General features: G+C 37.1%; 1 protein-coding gene across 1 annotated transcript in view; it reads right to left on the bottom strand.

The window, feature by feature from the left end:
- LOC149227619 (putative LRR receptor-like serine/threonine-protein kinase At1g56140) overlaps positions 1-19,185 on the bottom strand; it is a 238,337-nt gene that overhangs the window by 121,097 nt on the left and 98,055 nt on the right. Inside the window, 3 exon segments of the mRNA XM_089380553.1 lie at positions 18,328-18,392; positions 18,699-18,743; positions 18,993-19,058. Coding sequence (XP_089236679.1) covers positions 18,328-18,392; positions 18,699-18,743; positions 18,993-19,058 — 176 coding nt within the window.

Here is a 19,185-nt window from a genome sequence, read left to right as displayed (position 1 = left end):
TATAACCGACACTTGATCCGTGGCTTAACACTCGATTGGTCCATGATCTCTATTTAAAGAGCATGGAGGGTCATTTGTAGGGTAATCCGTCTATGAGAGAAGCATATGTAAATTTTCATTCTTTTATTAATAAATTGCCTGAAGTGGCCGCGTTGGCTCAGGCCATGGACTGTTTCCCTCTTTGAGGGTTTTAACCACGTCAAAATACTGGTGTATTGATCTGTGATCTATTTGTGAGCAGTGTCCTTTGGTGTTTTGTCTGAGGAACTTACCCTGTAAATTCCTACATGGTATCAGAGCTATTTGAGGGCCGCGTCCGTTGGTGATCCAAATCTGAAGCCAGTAGAACTGCATCCGACTACCGTTTCCTAGATCTACTGTTTCTGACTGCTTTGTTGTGTTGGGAGCATCTGTTCCAGTGAGGAACCCCTTTCGTTTCACGTGAAAAGGTTTCCGGTAGCCCTAACTGCGTCATTTTTAAGATCTGGAGGTATACAGTGTTTATTTGCAGTTTACAGTTATTTTCTCTCTGTTTATTTCGGTTTCGGTTTATTTAGCTTTTATCTATTACCGGATCTATACCTTTCATTTCTGCGTATGCTCTTTGCCTCGCGACTCTGTGCGATCTGGGAAAATCAGAAACAAAAAGGAAGGATTTTTCTCATGTGTATGCTCTTTTCCGCTGCGCCTTAGTGTGATCTCGGAAAATCAAAAACATTGAGGAAAATATTTAGTTTCTGGCTAAAGCTAACTTCGAGCCGTAAGGTTCGTTTTTTTGTATGTCCGTGTTGGGTTTTGTGTTTTTTGTTTTGTAGGGAAAAAGAGCTTTCTCAAAGCAAGCACGCAACCCAAAGCATCAACCCCTCCCTCTCTCTCTCTCTCAAACTTTTTGTATAGCTCACTTGGTGCAAAGCTAATTTATGAGAGTAGAGGTCTTGGGTTCAAGTCTCCATTTTGTGGGGGCGGATTTTTCATTTCCGCACATTCCCGCACTTCGTCGGCGACTTCATCAAATTTTCTTCAAAAAGCCATAACTTCTTCATCTGGAAGCCGTTTTCAGAACCGTTTTTTTTGAAACAGCCTAATTTTTCGAGATCTTTCCATTGAAACACTTAGTTCAACATCTCTAGCTTCAGTTTTTTTAAAATGGAAAGTCCATGCCAAGTTATTCTTGACAACACCAACTACTTCCAATGGTGGTCCTACACTGTGGATTTACTTAGAAGTAAAGGTCTTTACAGAATAGCCACAGGCCAAGAGACCAAACCGAAAGATGAAGACAAGGCAACTAAATGGGAAAATAGGCAAGACCAAGCACGTGGGTTGATAGGGATGTCTATTTCTCCAGATCTTAGATTCCATATTGCAGAACTTGATACTCCTGATGAAGCAATGAAACAGATTACTAAAGTCTTTGGAATTAAAAATGAACTTAAAGCCCATCAACTTGAAAATGAATTGCTTACATTGGACCCCAATAATTTTTCTTGCATTGAAGATATTTTGTCCAAGTTCAAGACCCTTAGACTTCTCTTGGAAGGTGTTAAGGTTAAGAAAGAAGATAGTAGCCTTATCTACTCCATTCTTACTAAGTTGGGACCAGCCTATTCTGTGTTTGTTTCCACCTTCCATTCTACAAGAGAAGCCTTCATTTCTCAAGGACAAACCTACAAGTCCCCTTCCTTTGATTCCTTTTGTGATTCTTTAATAAGAGAACAAGAAAAACTCTTACACCTTGGTCTTCTTCATCTTGGAAACTCTTCTAAGAAAGCGCTAGCCGCCCAGCAACAACCAAATCCAAATAATCCTAAGAAGTTGTATCCTAAAAAGAATGGTCCTAAACCAAACAAGGGTCCTAAGCAATTTCAGCCTCAAAATGAAAAATCATTTCAACAAAATGATAAGACAAATAAAAACAAAGGGAAGAAGACTGATAGACATTGCAACTTTTGTAATCGAGATGGCCACTTAGAATCCAAATGCTTTAAGAAGATGGAAGCCTTGGAAGCAGCAATGAAGAAGCATAACATCCATTTGGAGCAATCTTCAACTTCAACTTCATCTTCAAGAATGGCACTTTCTGCATGTGGTTGTCAAGCATCTCGATCTGGCTATGCACTAAATGTATCTTCTTCTCATTCTCATGAGTGGCTCATTGATTCTGGAGCTTCTTATCACATGGCCAAAAACAAAGCCATGTTTTCTTCTTTAAATGATTGTAACACCAAAAATATATATGTTGGTGATGATAGATCTCTTAGTGTGGTAGGGACTGGAACTGTTCATCTAGACAATGGTCAGTTTAATGATGTATTATGTGTTCCAACCTTATCCTGCAACCTTCTATCTGTATATCAGATAACCCATTCAGGGGAAGGTAAAATCGTTGAATTTTCACCTCACGATGTTGTAATTAAGGACCTAAGAGATCCTAGACAGATTTTAGCCACTGGCATTGCTGATGATTCTACAAGGTTATATAAGTTTCACAACTTTGGGTCATCAAATCTTCCCTCAGTATTTGTTGTTCATAATGATGAAGTGAGCAAACTTTGGCATGAGCGATTTGGTCACTTAAACTATCGCTCTCTTCAGAATCTATGTAAAGAAAATATGGTGACAGGTCTTCCAATGGTATCTTGCAGAGATGGTGTTTGTTCCAGATGTGTACTCGGAAAACATCATCGGGACAGTTTTGAAAAAAGTGCCTCTTGGCACGCCTCAGCCCCTTTACAGCTTGTGCATAGTGATTTATGTGGTCCACTTCCAGTTGCTTCATTCTCTGGCTACAAGTATTTCTTAACTTTCATTGATGATTTCTCCAGACGCACTTGGGTATACTTCTTAAAACTCAAGAGTGAAGTATTTAACATGTTTTTGGCCTTTAAGGCCTTTGTTCAAAAACAATCTGGACATCAAATTCTTAAGCTAAGATCTGATAATGGCGGAGAATATGTTAAAAACACATTCATCAACTTTTGCACTGAGAATGGAATTCAAATGCAACATATTGTTCCATATACTCCACAACAAAATGGTGTAGCTGAAAGGAAGAATCGCACCTTAAAGGAAATGGCTAATTGTATGCTTCAATCTAAAGGACTTAGTCTTAATTATTGGGGAGAAGCAATTAACTGTGCAAATTACATAATAAATCGCACTCCTACTAAGGTTTTAAAGAATATCACTCCAGAAGATGCATGGAGCTCAATCAAACTAGATGTAAGTCACTTTCGTGTTTTTGGAACTGAAGCATGGGCCCATATTCCAGATGAGAAACATAAAGCTTTAGAACCTAAGAGTGAAAAATGTATTTTTGTTGGATATTCTGAAGATGTCAAAGGATATAGACTTATTCCACTTAAGTCCAAAAATGTTATCATTAGAAGAGATGTAAAGTTTGCTGAAAATATATCGGTCTGCAAGCGGATGTGCCACCTCTCCCTATCTCTTCTACTTTTGAAAATATTTCTTCTTCAGATGATGAAAGCGAGGATGAAACTCCTCCCCCTCAGGATCCTCCTTCAGCTCCTCAGTTTCCAAAATGGGTCTGTGCTACTCGGGATGCAGCAGGTGATCTTGGTGATCCTACAGATCCGCGACATACACATTCTCAGTTCGAGAGAGCCTCTTCTTTACTGGCTCAAGCTTCAGTGAATTATGATCCTGACACCTTTGCACTTCAGGCCATCCAGATTCGGAAGCAGCTATGAATGAAGAATATCATTCATTATTGGCATGATACATGGGATCTTGTTCCTCTACCAAAGGGACGAAAACTTGTTAGATGCAAATGGGTTTACAGAACCAAGTATGGACCAGATGGGAAAGTTGATAAACATAAAGCTCGTCTTGTTGCTAAGGGTTTTTCACAGGTTGAAGGCATTGACTACACTGAAACCTTCTCCCCTGTTGCCAAAATGAACTCTATCCGCCTTGTTCTTTCCCTTGCTGCTTCTTTCAAATGGGAAGTCCATCAGATGGATGTTAAATCCGACTTCTTGCATGGGGACTTGCATGAAGAAATCTATATGGAACAACCTATTGGCTTTATACAAACAGACTCCAGCCTTGTATGTCGGCTTAAGAAATCCCTTTATGGTCTCAAGCAAGCTCCTCGCACTTGGTATGCCAAAATGGATAACTTTCTTTTAGAATCTGGCTTCTCTAGGTGTCATTCTGACAATACTATCTACACCAAGAAAGTGGGCAAGTCTCTTATCATTCTTGTTCTTTATGTTGATGATCTTATCCTGACTGGTAGTGCTCCCAACCTTATAAACCATGTGAAGTCTAGCCTTAAAAGGAAGTTTGAGATGACAGACTTAGGACACTTACATTATTTTCTCGGTCTTCAAGTCTTGCAATCCAAGGAAGGTATTTCCCTTTCTCAGTCCAAGTATGCCTGTGATATTCTACGCCATTTTCACATGGAAGACTGTAAGCCAGCCCCTTCTCCCTTTCAGTCTGGAGTCAAACTTTCAGTCACTTGTACTTCTCCTGAAGTTGATGCTACCTTATACCGTCAACTTGTAGGAAAACTTTTGTATCTAACCCATACTCGTCCTGACCTTTCCTTTTCCGTTGGCCTTGTTGCTCGGTTTATGCAAAACCCACGTGAAAGTCATTGGAAAGCAGCTAAAAGAATACTTCATTATGTTCGAGGTACAGTTCAGTTTGGGATTCATTACAGTGTCGAAGCATCTCCTCTATTGGTTGGTTTCACTGATTCCGATTGGCTCGTGACCCTGATGATCGGAAGTCTACTGCAGGTTATGTGTTCACTCTTGGTTCAGGACCTATTGCATGGGCTTGCAAGAAACAAGGTGCCATTTCTCTTTCTTCAGCAGAAGCAGAATATCGTGGTGCCATAGAAGCTAGTAAGGAAGCCTTGTGGCTTCGTCAGATCCTGTCAGAGTTTGGCTTTCAGCAGCAGCATCCGACTACACTTTGGTGTGATAATCAAAGTGCCATTCAACTATGCAAAGATCCAGTCCAACATCAGCGCAACAAACACATTGAACTGCACATGCACTTCATCAGAAAGCTCATCACGACCATGTTCTTGAAGTGCAATATTGTTCAACAGATGATCAAGTTGCAGACATCTTTACAAAGGCTCTCACAGAGGCGAAGTTCACTAAACTTCGATTTATGGTTGGAGTTCAAGAAGTTGTCACTAAGGGGGGATAGGCTCTAGTGCCTCCTTCCTTCTCCTATTGTGTCATATTTGTAAATCCTTCAAACCTATCCCAAGTTGTTCTTAAGGGGGGATGTTAGGATATTCCGACACATAGGAAATAGTTAAGTACAACTTGGTCTAGTATAGAGTTAGGTATAGAGTTAGGTAAAGTGTGTTTCTTTACTATGTACATTTTGTAACTTACAATCCGACGGTCACGATATGTAGTGATCCGACGGTTCATTCTCTCCTCGATATTACCGACACTTGATCCGTGGCTTAACACCCGATTGGTCCATGATCTCTATTTAAAGAGCATGGAGGGTCATTTGTAGGGTAATCCGTCTATGAGAGAAGCCTATGTAAATTTTCATTCTTTTATTAATAAATTGCCTGAAGTGGCCACGTTGGCTCAGGCCGTGGACTGTTTCCCTCTTTGAGGGTTTTAACCACGTCAAAATACTGGTGTATTGATCTGTGATCTGTTTGTAAGCGGTGTCCTTTGGTGTTCTGTCTGAGGAACTTACCCTGTAAATTCCTACAAGGATGAAGATACATTACATTACATTGCTATTGTTGAGAGAGCAATTTTCTCAAGGAGTGAGAGACTCTAGGCCTAAAGAGAAGGTATAAGGATTGCAGCAAGGGAATTTCGGGAGCAAATTTCAGGGAGATTGAGTCTAGGAGAGAGGCCGAATTACTAAAGAGGAGGGCCAAATTTTGGAGGGAGGCCGAATTTTTCAAGGGTCAATTTTTCTCTAGTGCAAAAGAATTGCATGAAGCGAGAATCAGGGGTTGAGTTAACTGGTATAGGACGCTGATTTTTCAAAGCCAAAATCTTTAGGAGATCCAAGTTCCAGGAAGGCAAATTCCTTGCGGACGATTCTCCAGAGGGGCCTGTTGACCACTACTGGTCAACTACCCATGCAGTACACCCCCTCTTTTCTTGGCAGAAAGGGGTAGCACATGAGCGACGTGTCCGTGCCAGCCTGCAGTCATCAGCAGCTTGACCATTTTAATTGTAAACCCAGTCTGCATGTATAAATTTGTAAATAATCTTAGCAGATATGAGTCGTTTATGTAAAATTGCCTAGGTGGACCTAACTTTCTAATGATAATCTACGTCCCGGAAGGTTTTTCGTCTCACCGATCTACGATCGGCAGAGTTTTCCTTCAGCCTGACCCCAAAGCCGGGATGGATTTTATCATTAGAACTTTAGGAGAATCCTAGTGTGTTAATCTGCTAGATTATAGTTGTGTTGCAAAAACTGGGTGATTTATGAGGGTCTATGATAAAGGGGTTTTCCCCCTTAAGATGTAAAAGTCATGATGTAATGTGTCTTGAGGGTTGGAAAATATTTTAAATCCCCTCATGAGTCCTAAGTCCTAGGTCCTAGGTGATGTTTCCAAAGGCTTAGTTCGATGATCCATTTAAGAAAATAAATAAAATAAATAAAAAATTAAAAAATGAAATAAATAAAAAATTATAAAATAAAGCAAAAACCCTAAATAATAAAATAATAATATTTTGAGTGAATGCATGCAAAATATTATTTTTAATAATAAGTTAACAATTTCGACGGATGAGATTAAGAGATGTCTTGATCCTCATCGACGGTCGAGATCATTTCGACATGGATCACTCGAACTAGCCGTTGGGATCATTTCCTTTAAATAGGGTGCTAGGGGTCATTTCAGATAATTGGATTTGTGAGTCTGGTACTGAAGAAGCTCTCTTGTAATCTGTTTCTGGTTAATAAAAGAAGACTTTGGGGTCCAAATCTAGCTGGTGTTACTCTCTGGAAATACTGTGAGATTGTTTAATTTTCTGCATATTTTATTTTTCAGCCATTAATAATAGCTTATTGTAGAGTATTGTGAGCACAAGTATCTTGTTCACTTGCTAGGGTTTGAGTGGTGTTAGGGTTTCTGGAGTAATGGCAGGTATCTCCATTACTTTTTGAGATCTAGCAGCATTTTTGCCCTCTTTACTGATGGTTGTTTTGAGCTGTGCAGAAAACCCTTACTGAAGAAAATTGGTGGGCGTTTGGGGAAGTTCTCGGCTGAACCAGCCAACTCCCGCAAGCATTTTTTTTGCTGAGCCCAGTTGGATTTGATCCTGGGTCTATCATTCAGTTTATTTTTCTAATCTGCATGAGAGATTTTCTGAAGTTCTTCATAGTGAAAACCTGAAGTTTTTATTCTTTAAAATATTTCTGTGCTTATTGCTGAATCTGGCTGTTAAGGGGCCAAAATCTGTAAATTAGTCAAGTTGATCTAGGGTTTCAATTTTTTGCTTTACACAGATTTTTCATTAGGGTTTTGTTTTCTTTTGTGTTTGCAGGTATAGGGTTTTGTTTTCTTGCAATTGCAGCTGCCCAGCCTGCAAATCTATTTTTAGTCAATGTGTTCTCTTTACCAGTGCACTTCCAGACTTGCATATTTACCTTATCCCCACCTGCAATCCAGCTGCGTGACTTTCTGCCGGCAAAGGTGGTGCTGAAACGCTTTGAAAGGAAGAGCATCGTTGTTCGCTGGTACTACGGCTGAAACATTATGCCATGAGAAGCCCGCACAAGGCAATGAAGGATGCAGATACACTTTGGCAATTAGATCAAGCTTCTGTAACGGTATTTGTAGAGTTGCTCCATTGAAATTCTGCCGTCACCAAAGCAGTCTCAAATCTGAGCAGCCAAAAGACAAGAAAACTCAAAAGTCTGCACAGTTGTTACAATTCGGATGATCCTGCAGCAATTAAATCGAGGTTGTCCGACATCATTCAACGCAGAACTGGCTCAGCTAATAAAATCCGTTTATATAAAAGACATAAATTGAGACGCATCACCACAATTCGTCAGGCAGCAAATCCAGCGTCAAGCCGATTCAAGTTCCTTTCTGTCCGCCGTCAATGTCCAGCCATTTCACCTGCATTCCAAAATCGATCCACAATCACCACGATTTGGATACCCACGCGTTTCAACACTGATTGAACCTGCAAAATGTCTGCGGATCGATATCATCGTGCGTGTGAGGAATCGAAGCTGTAAGGAGATATCAGTTGTCGGCTGGGTTAATCAGCAAATCTCAAAATCGAATTCCATTTGCCGCCGTTAATCCTGTATTCCTCCATCGAAATCCCGCGGATCTGCACGCGTCCTGAGGTATGCCTGCGTGTGGAGCTAGACCGTTTGAAAACTCCCCTGCGTAAAACATTTTGCTCCAGACAAACAGTGGCTTCAGCATTCGTCAATGTATCATCCTCATGGCATCAAGTCTCATTCACGCGCGGTAACAGGTAATCAAATTTTTCCGTAACAGGTAAATCGGATTTTCATTGTACATATTTGAGTTCTGCGTGGTTACATAGGTTTTATTAGATTATATTTTGGATTTAGGTTTATTATAATTTCTAGATTTAATTTAAATTTTGTAATCCTTTCGAAGTTTCATCTTAGTTAGATTTTGTAGTTTATTTTGATTTTTTTTATTTAAATAAAATAAAAAATAAAAAAGGGAGATATTTGTTAAGTTTTGAATTAGGTTTTAGATGAGTTAAATTTAATTTAGATTTTTTCAATTTTATTTTAGGCTTTATATTTTAAAAAAATAAAAATATATATATATATATATATATATATATATATATATATTATTAAGGGATTTTAGGGTTTAGATTTAGATTTTAAAATTTTAAAATTTGTTTTAGTATAGATATTTTTAGTTTTAAAATTTTGTTTTTGTTTAAAAATATATATATATATATATATATTATATTAAGGGATTTTAGGGTTTAGCTTTAGATTTAGATTTTAAAATTTAAAATTTTGTTTTAGTATAGATATTTTAGTTTTTGTTTAAAAAAAAAAAAAAAAAAAAAAATATCTGTCTTGGCTCGGGAATTACCTAGGTTTCATCTTTTATGCTGAGGTTGAAAATTTTAACGTGAGAATTAGTGTTTAATCTGATTCAATTTTCATCTGATGATTAATTGCATGAATGTGGTCTCTTGTTAGTATTTTACATGGTTGTTCAAAGCACTTTATCTTTTGAAATTTTAATTTGCTGGAGTATCACTAAGTCGTTAAACATTTTTCTCACATTTGATAAAAGTTAAATTTCGCTCAGGCTTTGATGATAAATGATTGCTCCTAATGAGTTCATATTTCTGCAGCATCTGATAATTAATCGTTTAAACATTAACTCCGCAAGGCACTGGTCTTTTAATTTCTAAATCCTTTTAGTGCTTATCGCATCGTGTCTCCCAACCAGCTGGTCGACAGTTGGTTTTCGTCATATCATAGGGTCTACCCCCCTTAGCCGCGGGAGACAGGCTTAAACGGAGAGATCGAGGATCAGAGTGACAGCCCCCGGTCTGAGCGTTGTCGTGTCAATCTGCGCAACAACATTTTTTGGTGCCGTTGCCGGGGATACTTTATTCTCGGTGTGTCAACGACTTTTTATCATTCATCGTTCATCTTTCTATCATTTGTTTGAGCCGGCAACGCCAACATTTTTTGGCACCGTTGTCGGGGATCATTTTATTCTCGGCGTTTCAACGACAATCATCCTTCTCATTTTTTATCTTTTCATCTGGCCTGGCAACGCCAACATTTTTTGGCGCCGTTGCTGGGGACAGAGTTTTTTTGTTCCTGGGTTTTTCATCGACATTCATTTTCTCATCTTTCTCATCTCTCATTTTGAGCTGGCAGATTCAACCTTTGGGGTTATCATTTGGATCTTTTATTGCCTTATTTTTCGCCATATCAGTGGCATCTCTTCGGTTTGTTTCTTGTTTGGGTGGCGACTCCATTTTCTTATTTTTTCCCAGACAAGAAGCTTTCCTCATATTTGCTTGTGGTTACTTTTTGGATCCTAGAATCAGATTCATTGTTCAAGTGGCGACTCCACTGCTTTCATCTGTTGACTTTCTTGAGCAGAGGTCTCGTTCTATCATCCATTTAATCCCTTATTATTCATCATGGATTATTCATTTAAACCATGTCGTTTTACTGACCGTCGCCATGATTTTCCGGAGGAGGCCATTTCTAAATTACCTATTTTCTCGGGTGGTGATTCAATCGCTGTTAGAAGGCATCTAGGCTTGTTTACTCGCATAATGATCATATATTGTAGACCCCCTCAGTTTAATCATGAAGATATCAAGATGCGTCTTTTTGTCTTTTCTTTAGAGGGTGATGCTTTGAATTGGTTTAACAATTTTCCTAAGGATTCTTTCACTTCTTTACAAGACATTGTCAATGCTTTCAAAGATAGATATGGTTATCCAAACAGCTTGCCTTCTGCTTCTAAAATTGTGCAAAAGGAAGAAAGTAATCCTATTAAAGGTCCAGCTGTTGAAGAAAGATTTCAAGATCAGAATGTGTCGTCCACCTGTACTATTTCAGATCAAGTCCATGATAGTGGAAAAGCAGGGGCAAATGACAACGAAAAGGAAGATCAAAAGCAAATTATACAGGAATTAATGATGCTGGTAAAAAATATGGAGATTAATCAAACTAATTACGTCAATGATGTGAGAACTTTATGCACCCACCTGGAAAAACGTAATAGGGAGATGGAGATTATGCAAAATCAGCATGCTAAAGAAATTGAGGCCATGAAGACTAATCATGACACAGAAATTAGTTTCATACAAAGCAAAGTGTCAAGTTTAGAAGAAAATATGATGACCATGAAAGTTGATCATGATAGGGAAATTAATTCTATGCAAAACAAGTTATTAACTATGGATGAAGAAATGACTATCATGACGTTCAATCATAATAATCAGTTGGCCACCATGCAAGCAAATCATAAAGAAGAAATAAACTCCATGCAGTATTGCTTGAGGAATATAAAGGAAAAGAACGATAAAGTAATAAAAGATATGGAAGAAGAGCATGCCAGGCAAATCAGTGCTATAAAGGTTGAACACTCTAGTCAGATGGATGCCATTAAAATACAGGTTCAAAAGTTTCAACAATGGTCAAAGGATGAGAGAAACCAGGGGACATCAACAGATCAGGAGCCTTCTCATTTGTCGCAACAAGTTCCATCTTATTATGAGGAGGTCATTGGTTCGATTGAAAGATGGTTAATTGAAGGTGATCCAGATAGACTTAAAAATGATAAAGATCAGATGCAGGATAAAGAAAGACATGTCACGCATATCTCACATACTCCATCTGATAGCTTTGAAACAGAAAGTTACATGTCATCAGTAATACAACCTGCCACAAAGAAGAAGCGCAAGAGAAAGAAAATGAGAAGAAGGTTTGATGCATCAGACGGCCGCGAGCAGCTTGATTTTCGGATAGGAAAAAGTCCTACCATATGCAGAATTGGACATGGCACATCCGATAAGCAGCCAACAGATTTGCCTGAAAGCAGGCAAATGCTCAGTATACACTATATTGAACACATCTGATGCCATGGGGCATCCTTTGTATCGTATTTCTAACCCTACTCCTTGTTTTTCCGCATTTTCATTTCTGTTTTAGGATTAGATTTGCTTTTATAGATTAGTTAATAAATGAAGAGCTTATATCTTTCCTGTGCTTAATGTTATATGATGATTTTTGGACGGACGGTACTTATATTTTATTGTGTGTTGCATGGATGCAGATTCTGAATTCTCATATTCCTACAGAGCAGCAACGTGTCCCCAAGTAGAGCCAGATGTTGACCACTACTGGTCAACTACCCATGCAGTACACCCCCTCTTTTCTTGGCAGAAAGGGGTAGCACATGAGCGACATGTCCGTGCCAGCCTGCAGTCATCAGCAACTTGACCATTTTAATTGTAAACCCAGTCTGCATGTATAAATTTGTAAATAATCTTAGCAGATATGAGTCGTTTATGTAAAATTGCCTAGGTGGACCTATCTTTCTAATGATAATCTACGTCCCGGAAGGTTTTTCGTCTCACCGATCTACGATCGGCAGAGTTTTCCTTCAGCCTGACCCCAAAGCCGGGATGGATTTTATCATTAGAACTTTAGGAGAATCCTAGTGTGTTAATCTGCTAGATTATAGTTGTGCTGCAGAAACTGGGTGATTTATGAGGGTCTATGATAAAGGGGTTTCCCCCCTTAAGATGTAAAAGTCATGATGTAATGGGTCTTGAGGGTTGGAAAATGTTTTAAATCCCCTCATGAGTCCTAAGTCCTAGGTCCTAGGTGATGTTTCCAAAGGCTTAGTTCGATGATCCATTTAAGAAAATAAATAAAATAATAAAATAGATAAAAAATTAAAAAATGAAATAAATAAAAAATTATAAAATAAAGCAAAAACCCTAAATAATAAAATAATAATATTTTGAGTGAATGCATGCAAAATATTATTTTTAATAATAAGTTAACAATTTCGACAGATGAGATTAAGAGATGTCTTGATCCTCATCGACGGTCGAGATCATTTCAACATGGATCACTCGAACTAGCCGTTGGGATCATTTCCTTTAAATAGGGTGCTAGGGGTCATTTCAGATAATTGGATCTGTGAGTCTGGTACTGAAGAAGCTCTCTTGTAATCTGTTTCTGGTTAATAAAAGAAGACTTTGGGGTCCAAATCTAGCTGGTGTTACTCTCTGGAAATGCTGTGAGATTGTTTAATTTTCTGCATATTTTATTTTTCAGCCATTAATAATAGCTTATTGTAGAGTATTGTGAGCACAGGTATCTTGTTCACTTGCTAGGGTTTGAGTGGTGTTAGGGTTTCTGGAGTAATGGCAAGTATCTCCATTACTTTTTTAGATCTAGCAGCATTTTTGCCCTCTTTACTGATGGTTGTTTTGAGCTGTGCAGAAAACCCTTACTGAAGAAAATTGGTGGGCGTTTGGGGAAGTTCTCGACTGAACCAGCCAACTCCCGCAAGCATTTTTTTTGCTGAGCCCAGTTGGATTTGATCATGGGTCTATCATTCAGTTTATTTTTCTAATCTGCATGAGAGATTTTCTGAAGTTCTTCACAGTGAAAACCTGAAGTTTTTATTCTTTAAAATATTTCTGTGCTTATTGCTGAATCTGGCTGTTAAGGGGCCAAAATCTGTAAATTAGTCAAGTTGATCTAGGGTTTCAATTTTTTGCTTTACACAGATTTTTCATTAGGGTTTTGTTTTCTTTTGTGTTTGCAGGTATAGGGTTTTGTTTTCTTGCAATTGCAGCTGCCCAGCCTACAAATCTATTTTTAGTCAATGTGTTCTCTTTACCAGTGCACTGCCAGACTTGCGTATTTACCTTATCCCCACCTGCAATCCAGCTGCGTGACTTTCTGCCGGCAAAGGTGGTGCTGAAATGCTTTGAAAGGAAGAGCATTGTTGTTTGCTGGTACTACGGTTGAAACATTATGCCATGAGAAGCCCGCACAAGGCAATGAAGGATGCAGATACACATTGGCAATTAGATCAAGCTTCTGTAGCGGTCTTTGTAGAGTTGCTCCATTGAAATTCTGCCGTCACCAAAGCCGTCTCAAATCTGAGCAGCCAAAAGACAAGAAAACTCAAAAGTCTGCACAGTTGTTACAGTTCGGATGATCCCGCAGCAATTAAATCGAGGTTGTCCGACATCATTCAACACAGAACTGGCTCAGCTAATAAAATCCGTTTATATAAAAGACATAAATTGAGACGCATCACCACAATTCGTCAGGCAGCAAATCCAGCGTCAAGCCGATTCAAGTTCCTTTCTGTCCGCCGTCAATGTCCAACCATTTCACCTGCATTCCAAAATCGATCCACAATCACCACGATTTGGATACCCACGCGTTTCAACACTGATTGAACCTGCAAAATGTCTGCGGATCGATATCATCGTGCGTGTGAGGAATCGAAGCTGTAAGGAGATATCAGTTGTCGGCTGGGTTAATCAGCAAATCTCAAAATCGAATTCCATTTGCCGCCGTTAATCCTGTATTCCTCCATCGAAATCCCGCAGATCTGCACGCGTCCTGAGGTATGCCTGCGTGTGGAGCTAGACCGTTTGAAAACTCCCCTGCGTAAAACATTTTGCTCCAAACAAACAGTGGCTTCAGCATTCGTCAATGTATAATCCTCACGGCATCAAGTCTCATTCACGCGCGGTAACAGATAATCAAATTTTTCCGTAACAGGTAAATTGGATTTTCATTGTACATATTTGAGTTCTGCATGGTTACGTAGGTTTTATTAGATTATATTTTGGATTTAGGTTTATTATAATTTCTAGATTTAATTTAAATTTTGTAATCCTTTCGAAGTTTCATCTTAGTTAGATTTTGTAGTTTATTTTGATTTTTTTTATTTAAATAAAATAAAAAATAAAAAAGGGAGATATTTGTTAAGTTTTGAATTAGGTTTTAGATGAGTTAAATTTAATTTAGATTTTTTCAATTTTATTTTAGGCTTTATATTTAAAAAAAAAATTAAAAAAAAAAAAAAAAAATTATTAAGGGATTTTAGGGTTTAGCTTTAGATTTAGATTTTAAAATTTTAAATTTTGTTTTAGTATAGATATTTTTAGTTTTAAAATTTTGTTTTCGTTTTAAAAAATATATATATATATATATATATATATATATATATTATATTAAGGGATTTTAGGGTTTAGCTTTAGATTTAGATTTTAAAATTTTAAATTTTGTTTTAGTATAGATATTTTTAGTTTTAAAATTTTGTTTTTGTTTAAAAAAAAAAAAAAAAAATTCTGTGTTGGCTCGGGAATTACCTAGGTTTCATCTTTTATGCTGAGGTTGAAAATTTTAACGTGGGAATTAGTGTTTAATCTGATTCAATTTTCATCTGATGATTAATTGCATGAATGTGGTCTCTTGTTAGTATTTTACATGGTTGTTCAAAGCACTTTATCTTTCGAAATTTTAATTTGTTGGAGTATCACTAAGTCGTTAAACATTTTTCTCGCATTTGATAAAAGTTAAATTTCGCTCAGGCTTTGATGATAAATGATTGCTCCTAATGAGTTCATATTTCTGCAGCATCTGATAATTAATCGTTTAAACATTAACTCCGCAAGGCACTGGTCTTTTAATTTCTAAATCCTTTTAGTGCTTATCGCATCGTGTCTCCCAACCAGCTGGTCAACAGTTGGTTTTCGTCATATCATAGGGTCTACTCCCCTTAGCCGCGGGAGACAGGCTTAAACGGAGAGATCGGGGATCAGAGTGACAGCCCCCGGTCTAAGCGTTGTCGTGTCAATCTGCGCGACAACAGGGCCGATTTCCAAGTTCCAATATTAGTAAATATCCGTGTATTATTTAGGCTCTAATTTTCTTAAGTAATCTAAAGTGGAGGAAGATTGTTTTGGGTAGATTTCTCTGTTGTAGTGTGATTGATTTCCCTATTTTATTTCTGCTGAAAATTTAATTTATTAAAGTTAAAATACCATTGATTTCATTTTCCAGCAGTTTTAAGATTTTATTGAGTAAATAATTTATGGGTATTAAAGAATTGTTGAGGTGTAAATAAATCAGATCTGGTATTAGAGATTTAACAGAAGAAAAGCCACTAAATGGAAACGCCACACTTCTCTTGTAAGTTGCCTCACTTAATGATGCAAAGTTATAAGTATTGTTCAATAGGTATAAGAATATCTAAAGAAAATGAGAAAATGGTGAGAATGAGAGAAACAAGAATGTACGGGGTATTTATACTATTCTACTGCAACTTAAACCCCCTAACCTGGGCCATAATATCGATGAGAAGACAAACTTATTGCATCCCTACCGACATCATGATACCCCACAAAGTGAGGCCTGCTGAACTCTAAGATTGCCCATATGGGGCAAATATCTACTAGGAGGAAAGTGCTATCTTACTGTAATAAATTCCTTCTGTCTCTTATAAGCACTTATCAGTAGTCTCTCAATACAACATATGCCAATATAGTTATTAAACAATTGTTAAATTCTCTTCTGCATCAAAACTAGTGCTGTCAGACGAATTCGTCACATATCATTTCTAACAGATTGCCATAAGTATGCAATAGTTTCTGTATACTAATTGTTTTGTATAATTATCTCAATTTTAGCCAATGGAGATCCTTTTTCTATCCTTATTTTGTTGTCTAGAGATGTAGCAGCATGTTGATCACCTATGAGATAAATGCCACCTTTTGTTGGAAGTGCATAGTTTGGAAAGTGAATATTCAAACAGTTGAGGTTCAACATATCAACTTGATATATGCTAAGTTATATAGATAATGCAAACTTTGAGATGCTCACTACTTAGCCAATCGTGGGTAGGAACCTAGAATTCTACGGGTAAAGCAGTGTAACATGCACAAGTTATACATTGTAAAGTTTTGTCACTCGTATATTTGTCTTCATACTCATTTTTAGTGGAAACTGGTTAAATTATATTAATTGACCGGTAAGAAAGACTTTCAACAAGTGTGTTGTGCCAAACACTAAAGTGTTGCTATCTTGTGGAGGTTGGCCATAGTCAATGTTATTTGAAGATTGCGAAAAAACTGGAATTGTCTAGTTGAATTTATAGATGAATACACTATACAATATTACAAACTACATGTTTCATTGAGAATTTGTTTTTCCATGAAATCCAGTAATTTCAAGAAAACAAAGAACTGCCATGAACAACTGTTTTCGAAAATTCATAGCAAGATGGATATACTAGTGTGCCTGATTCTACTTAAAATTGAAGATTTATCAAGGGAAGAACTATATTAACCTTGAAAAAGATCCAATGGATACTGACCACTTTTTGGATGAAAAGGATGTTACAACACTATGTACTTAGTAAGTTAGTCCAATGTAAGCTATTTGACTGGTAGTGAGCAATGTTGAAAAAATCAGTCTCGGGAAGAACTCATTGGGGGCCAAAATATTAGACTTGGGAGAAATCTCAGCAGAAGATCAGAATGATTCAGAAAAAAGTCAAGAAGAACTAAAAAATGCAAAATATCTCACATTTTTCAATAAATTTAGATCCAGGAAATATTCATTGCCACCAATTAAACACCAAGCTTTCCCTCTTCTATGCTGGAACACTCCTCTCCCAAATGCACAAACAGCATGTCAAATTGAGTAGAAAGAGAGACTTTTTCAGCCCCCTTTTTTGCCCTCTCCAGATTATTCAAGAATTTATGACTTTTCCCCACAATTTCTCAGCTAACAATCTAGTCGGGAAAAAGCCATAAAATCACAGATAAATCCACAATTTTAGCAACATTAGGAGTTACTTATCAGTGTGGTGCAAAACTATAACCATGTAATTGCAAGATAAGCCCCAGCCTCAGCTTCATGGATCAGCCAATCCTTTGGATAACCTGGAGACCATTCTCTCGGACCATGAAACAACTGTAAACTCTTTGTCAGTATGAATTGACTGAAGATCAAAGTTGTAATGTACAAATTTTGGTTACGATTTGAATTTACATCATTTAGAGTTTGTTTCAGCTGGAAAAAAATAGCAATACCTTGAGAGATGCTCCAAAACACAAAAATGGAAACAGAGTGACGAAGTTTTCGAAAAACTTGTTAGAAATATGGTCTCATAAATAGCTTAAAAGATGATCCGGAAAATGTTGATAGTCCACTATCAGCCTATATCCAGCATATAACAAAGTGATGAAGTTATGTAAAAAAAAAACATGTTAGATAAATGGTCTCATTAATTACCAAAGGAAAGGTTCTGTTAAGTAGCAGTAATTTAGGACAGAATCTTAGTTTTGATATCAACTCTTAAAGTAAACATATGAGACAAGGACGAGGTTATAGAAAAATTACAGCTACTGGTAAAGTAATCACGCTGAAAAAGGAAGAGAATTAAAAATTTTGTATTAAATCCAAAAAAGAGCTTATTGTTGAATATTGTTCATGGAGACTAGAAAGGAAGGTCAAAGTTCAAATATACCATGGAAATATGGACTCCTTTGGGATATAATTTTGTCTTATGTTGTACTCAAATATCTTTATAAATTCAGGCAAGATGCATATGAAAATATATTTGAAAATGAAATAATAAAAACTTAATTTGTTAGCCTCATTAATAAAAGCCTAATGTCCATGAACAATTACCTCCACCTTAGCCAGTGCAGGTTCCTATATACACACAACTGCATGCAAATAAAACAGACAACATTTTGGAAACTGTAACTCATTGTACTTAAAAGGGAAACAACTAGAATAACTCACAACGTGGAGCTCCTCTATTGCATGGAAAGGTCCGTTGGAGACAACCTAATCCTCTCCCGGGAAATCTGTAATCAACAAAGTTGATGATAATCACCAATTCTAATGATTATTCATGATGATTAGCCTAAAAAAACACGACTTTATAAACTGGAATATACGAAACGGATAACAAATCAAGTTATCAGTACACTGATTTTGGACTGATACCCAGTTTCCTAAATAAAAATTGGATCAATGACTTGGTATAACCCATCAATATCTAGCACTTTTCCCTTTAATGGATAGAATAAATAATGTTTTCCATATTAACTCAATATTCTTCCTTCTCTTTAATTTTTAATAATACATGAGATAGAAAGGGGGCATGCTACCTGTTATCTGTTTCATTTATTGCAAAGTAATTTCCTACAAGACTCCTGCACATCGTGAAATTACATATTATTGTTTGTACAGTGTAGTTGATAGGGAAAAAACGTTGATCATCACACTGAACCATATATGCTGACATGTAATAGGAAAGAAGGAAGCTGATAATTATTATAGAAATGGAAATAAAGATAGATGGTGATATACAAAGAGCAGGAAAGAGCTATATAAAATTTTATTTCATAATTTTGAAAAAGGAACTGATGACTTTGTATCAGAAATTACGCCTCTTTGCATACACGTTCAAATTTTGGTCACTAAGCCAAGTTGGAAGAGTTCCTGAAAACTGGTTGTAAGATAGATCTCTGCAGACACAGAACATTAGCAGTATAGTAAGACAATTGTTAATGAAATTGAGATCCCATATTTAAAAGGTATACAAATAAGAATGTTAGAATGCCTAAAGATAATATAATTTATGTTACTCATGTG

Source organism: Pinus tabuliformis, chromosome J (assembly GCF_031772625.1).
Source record: "Pinus tabuliformis cultivar Carrire ecotype Pingquan chromosome J, CPIR1, whole genome shotgun sequence".
Classification (NCBI taxonomy): Eukaryota; Viridiplantae; Streptophyta; class Pinopsida; order Pinales; family Pinaceae; genus Pinus; species Pinus tabuliformis.
This window is presented reverse-complemented; position numbering and strand designations above follow the sequence as displayed.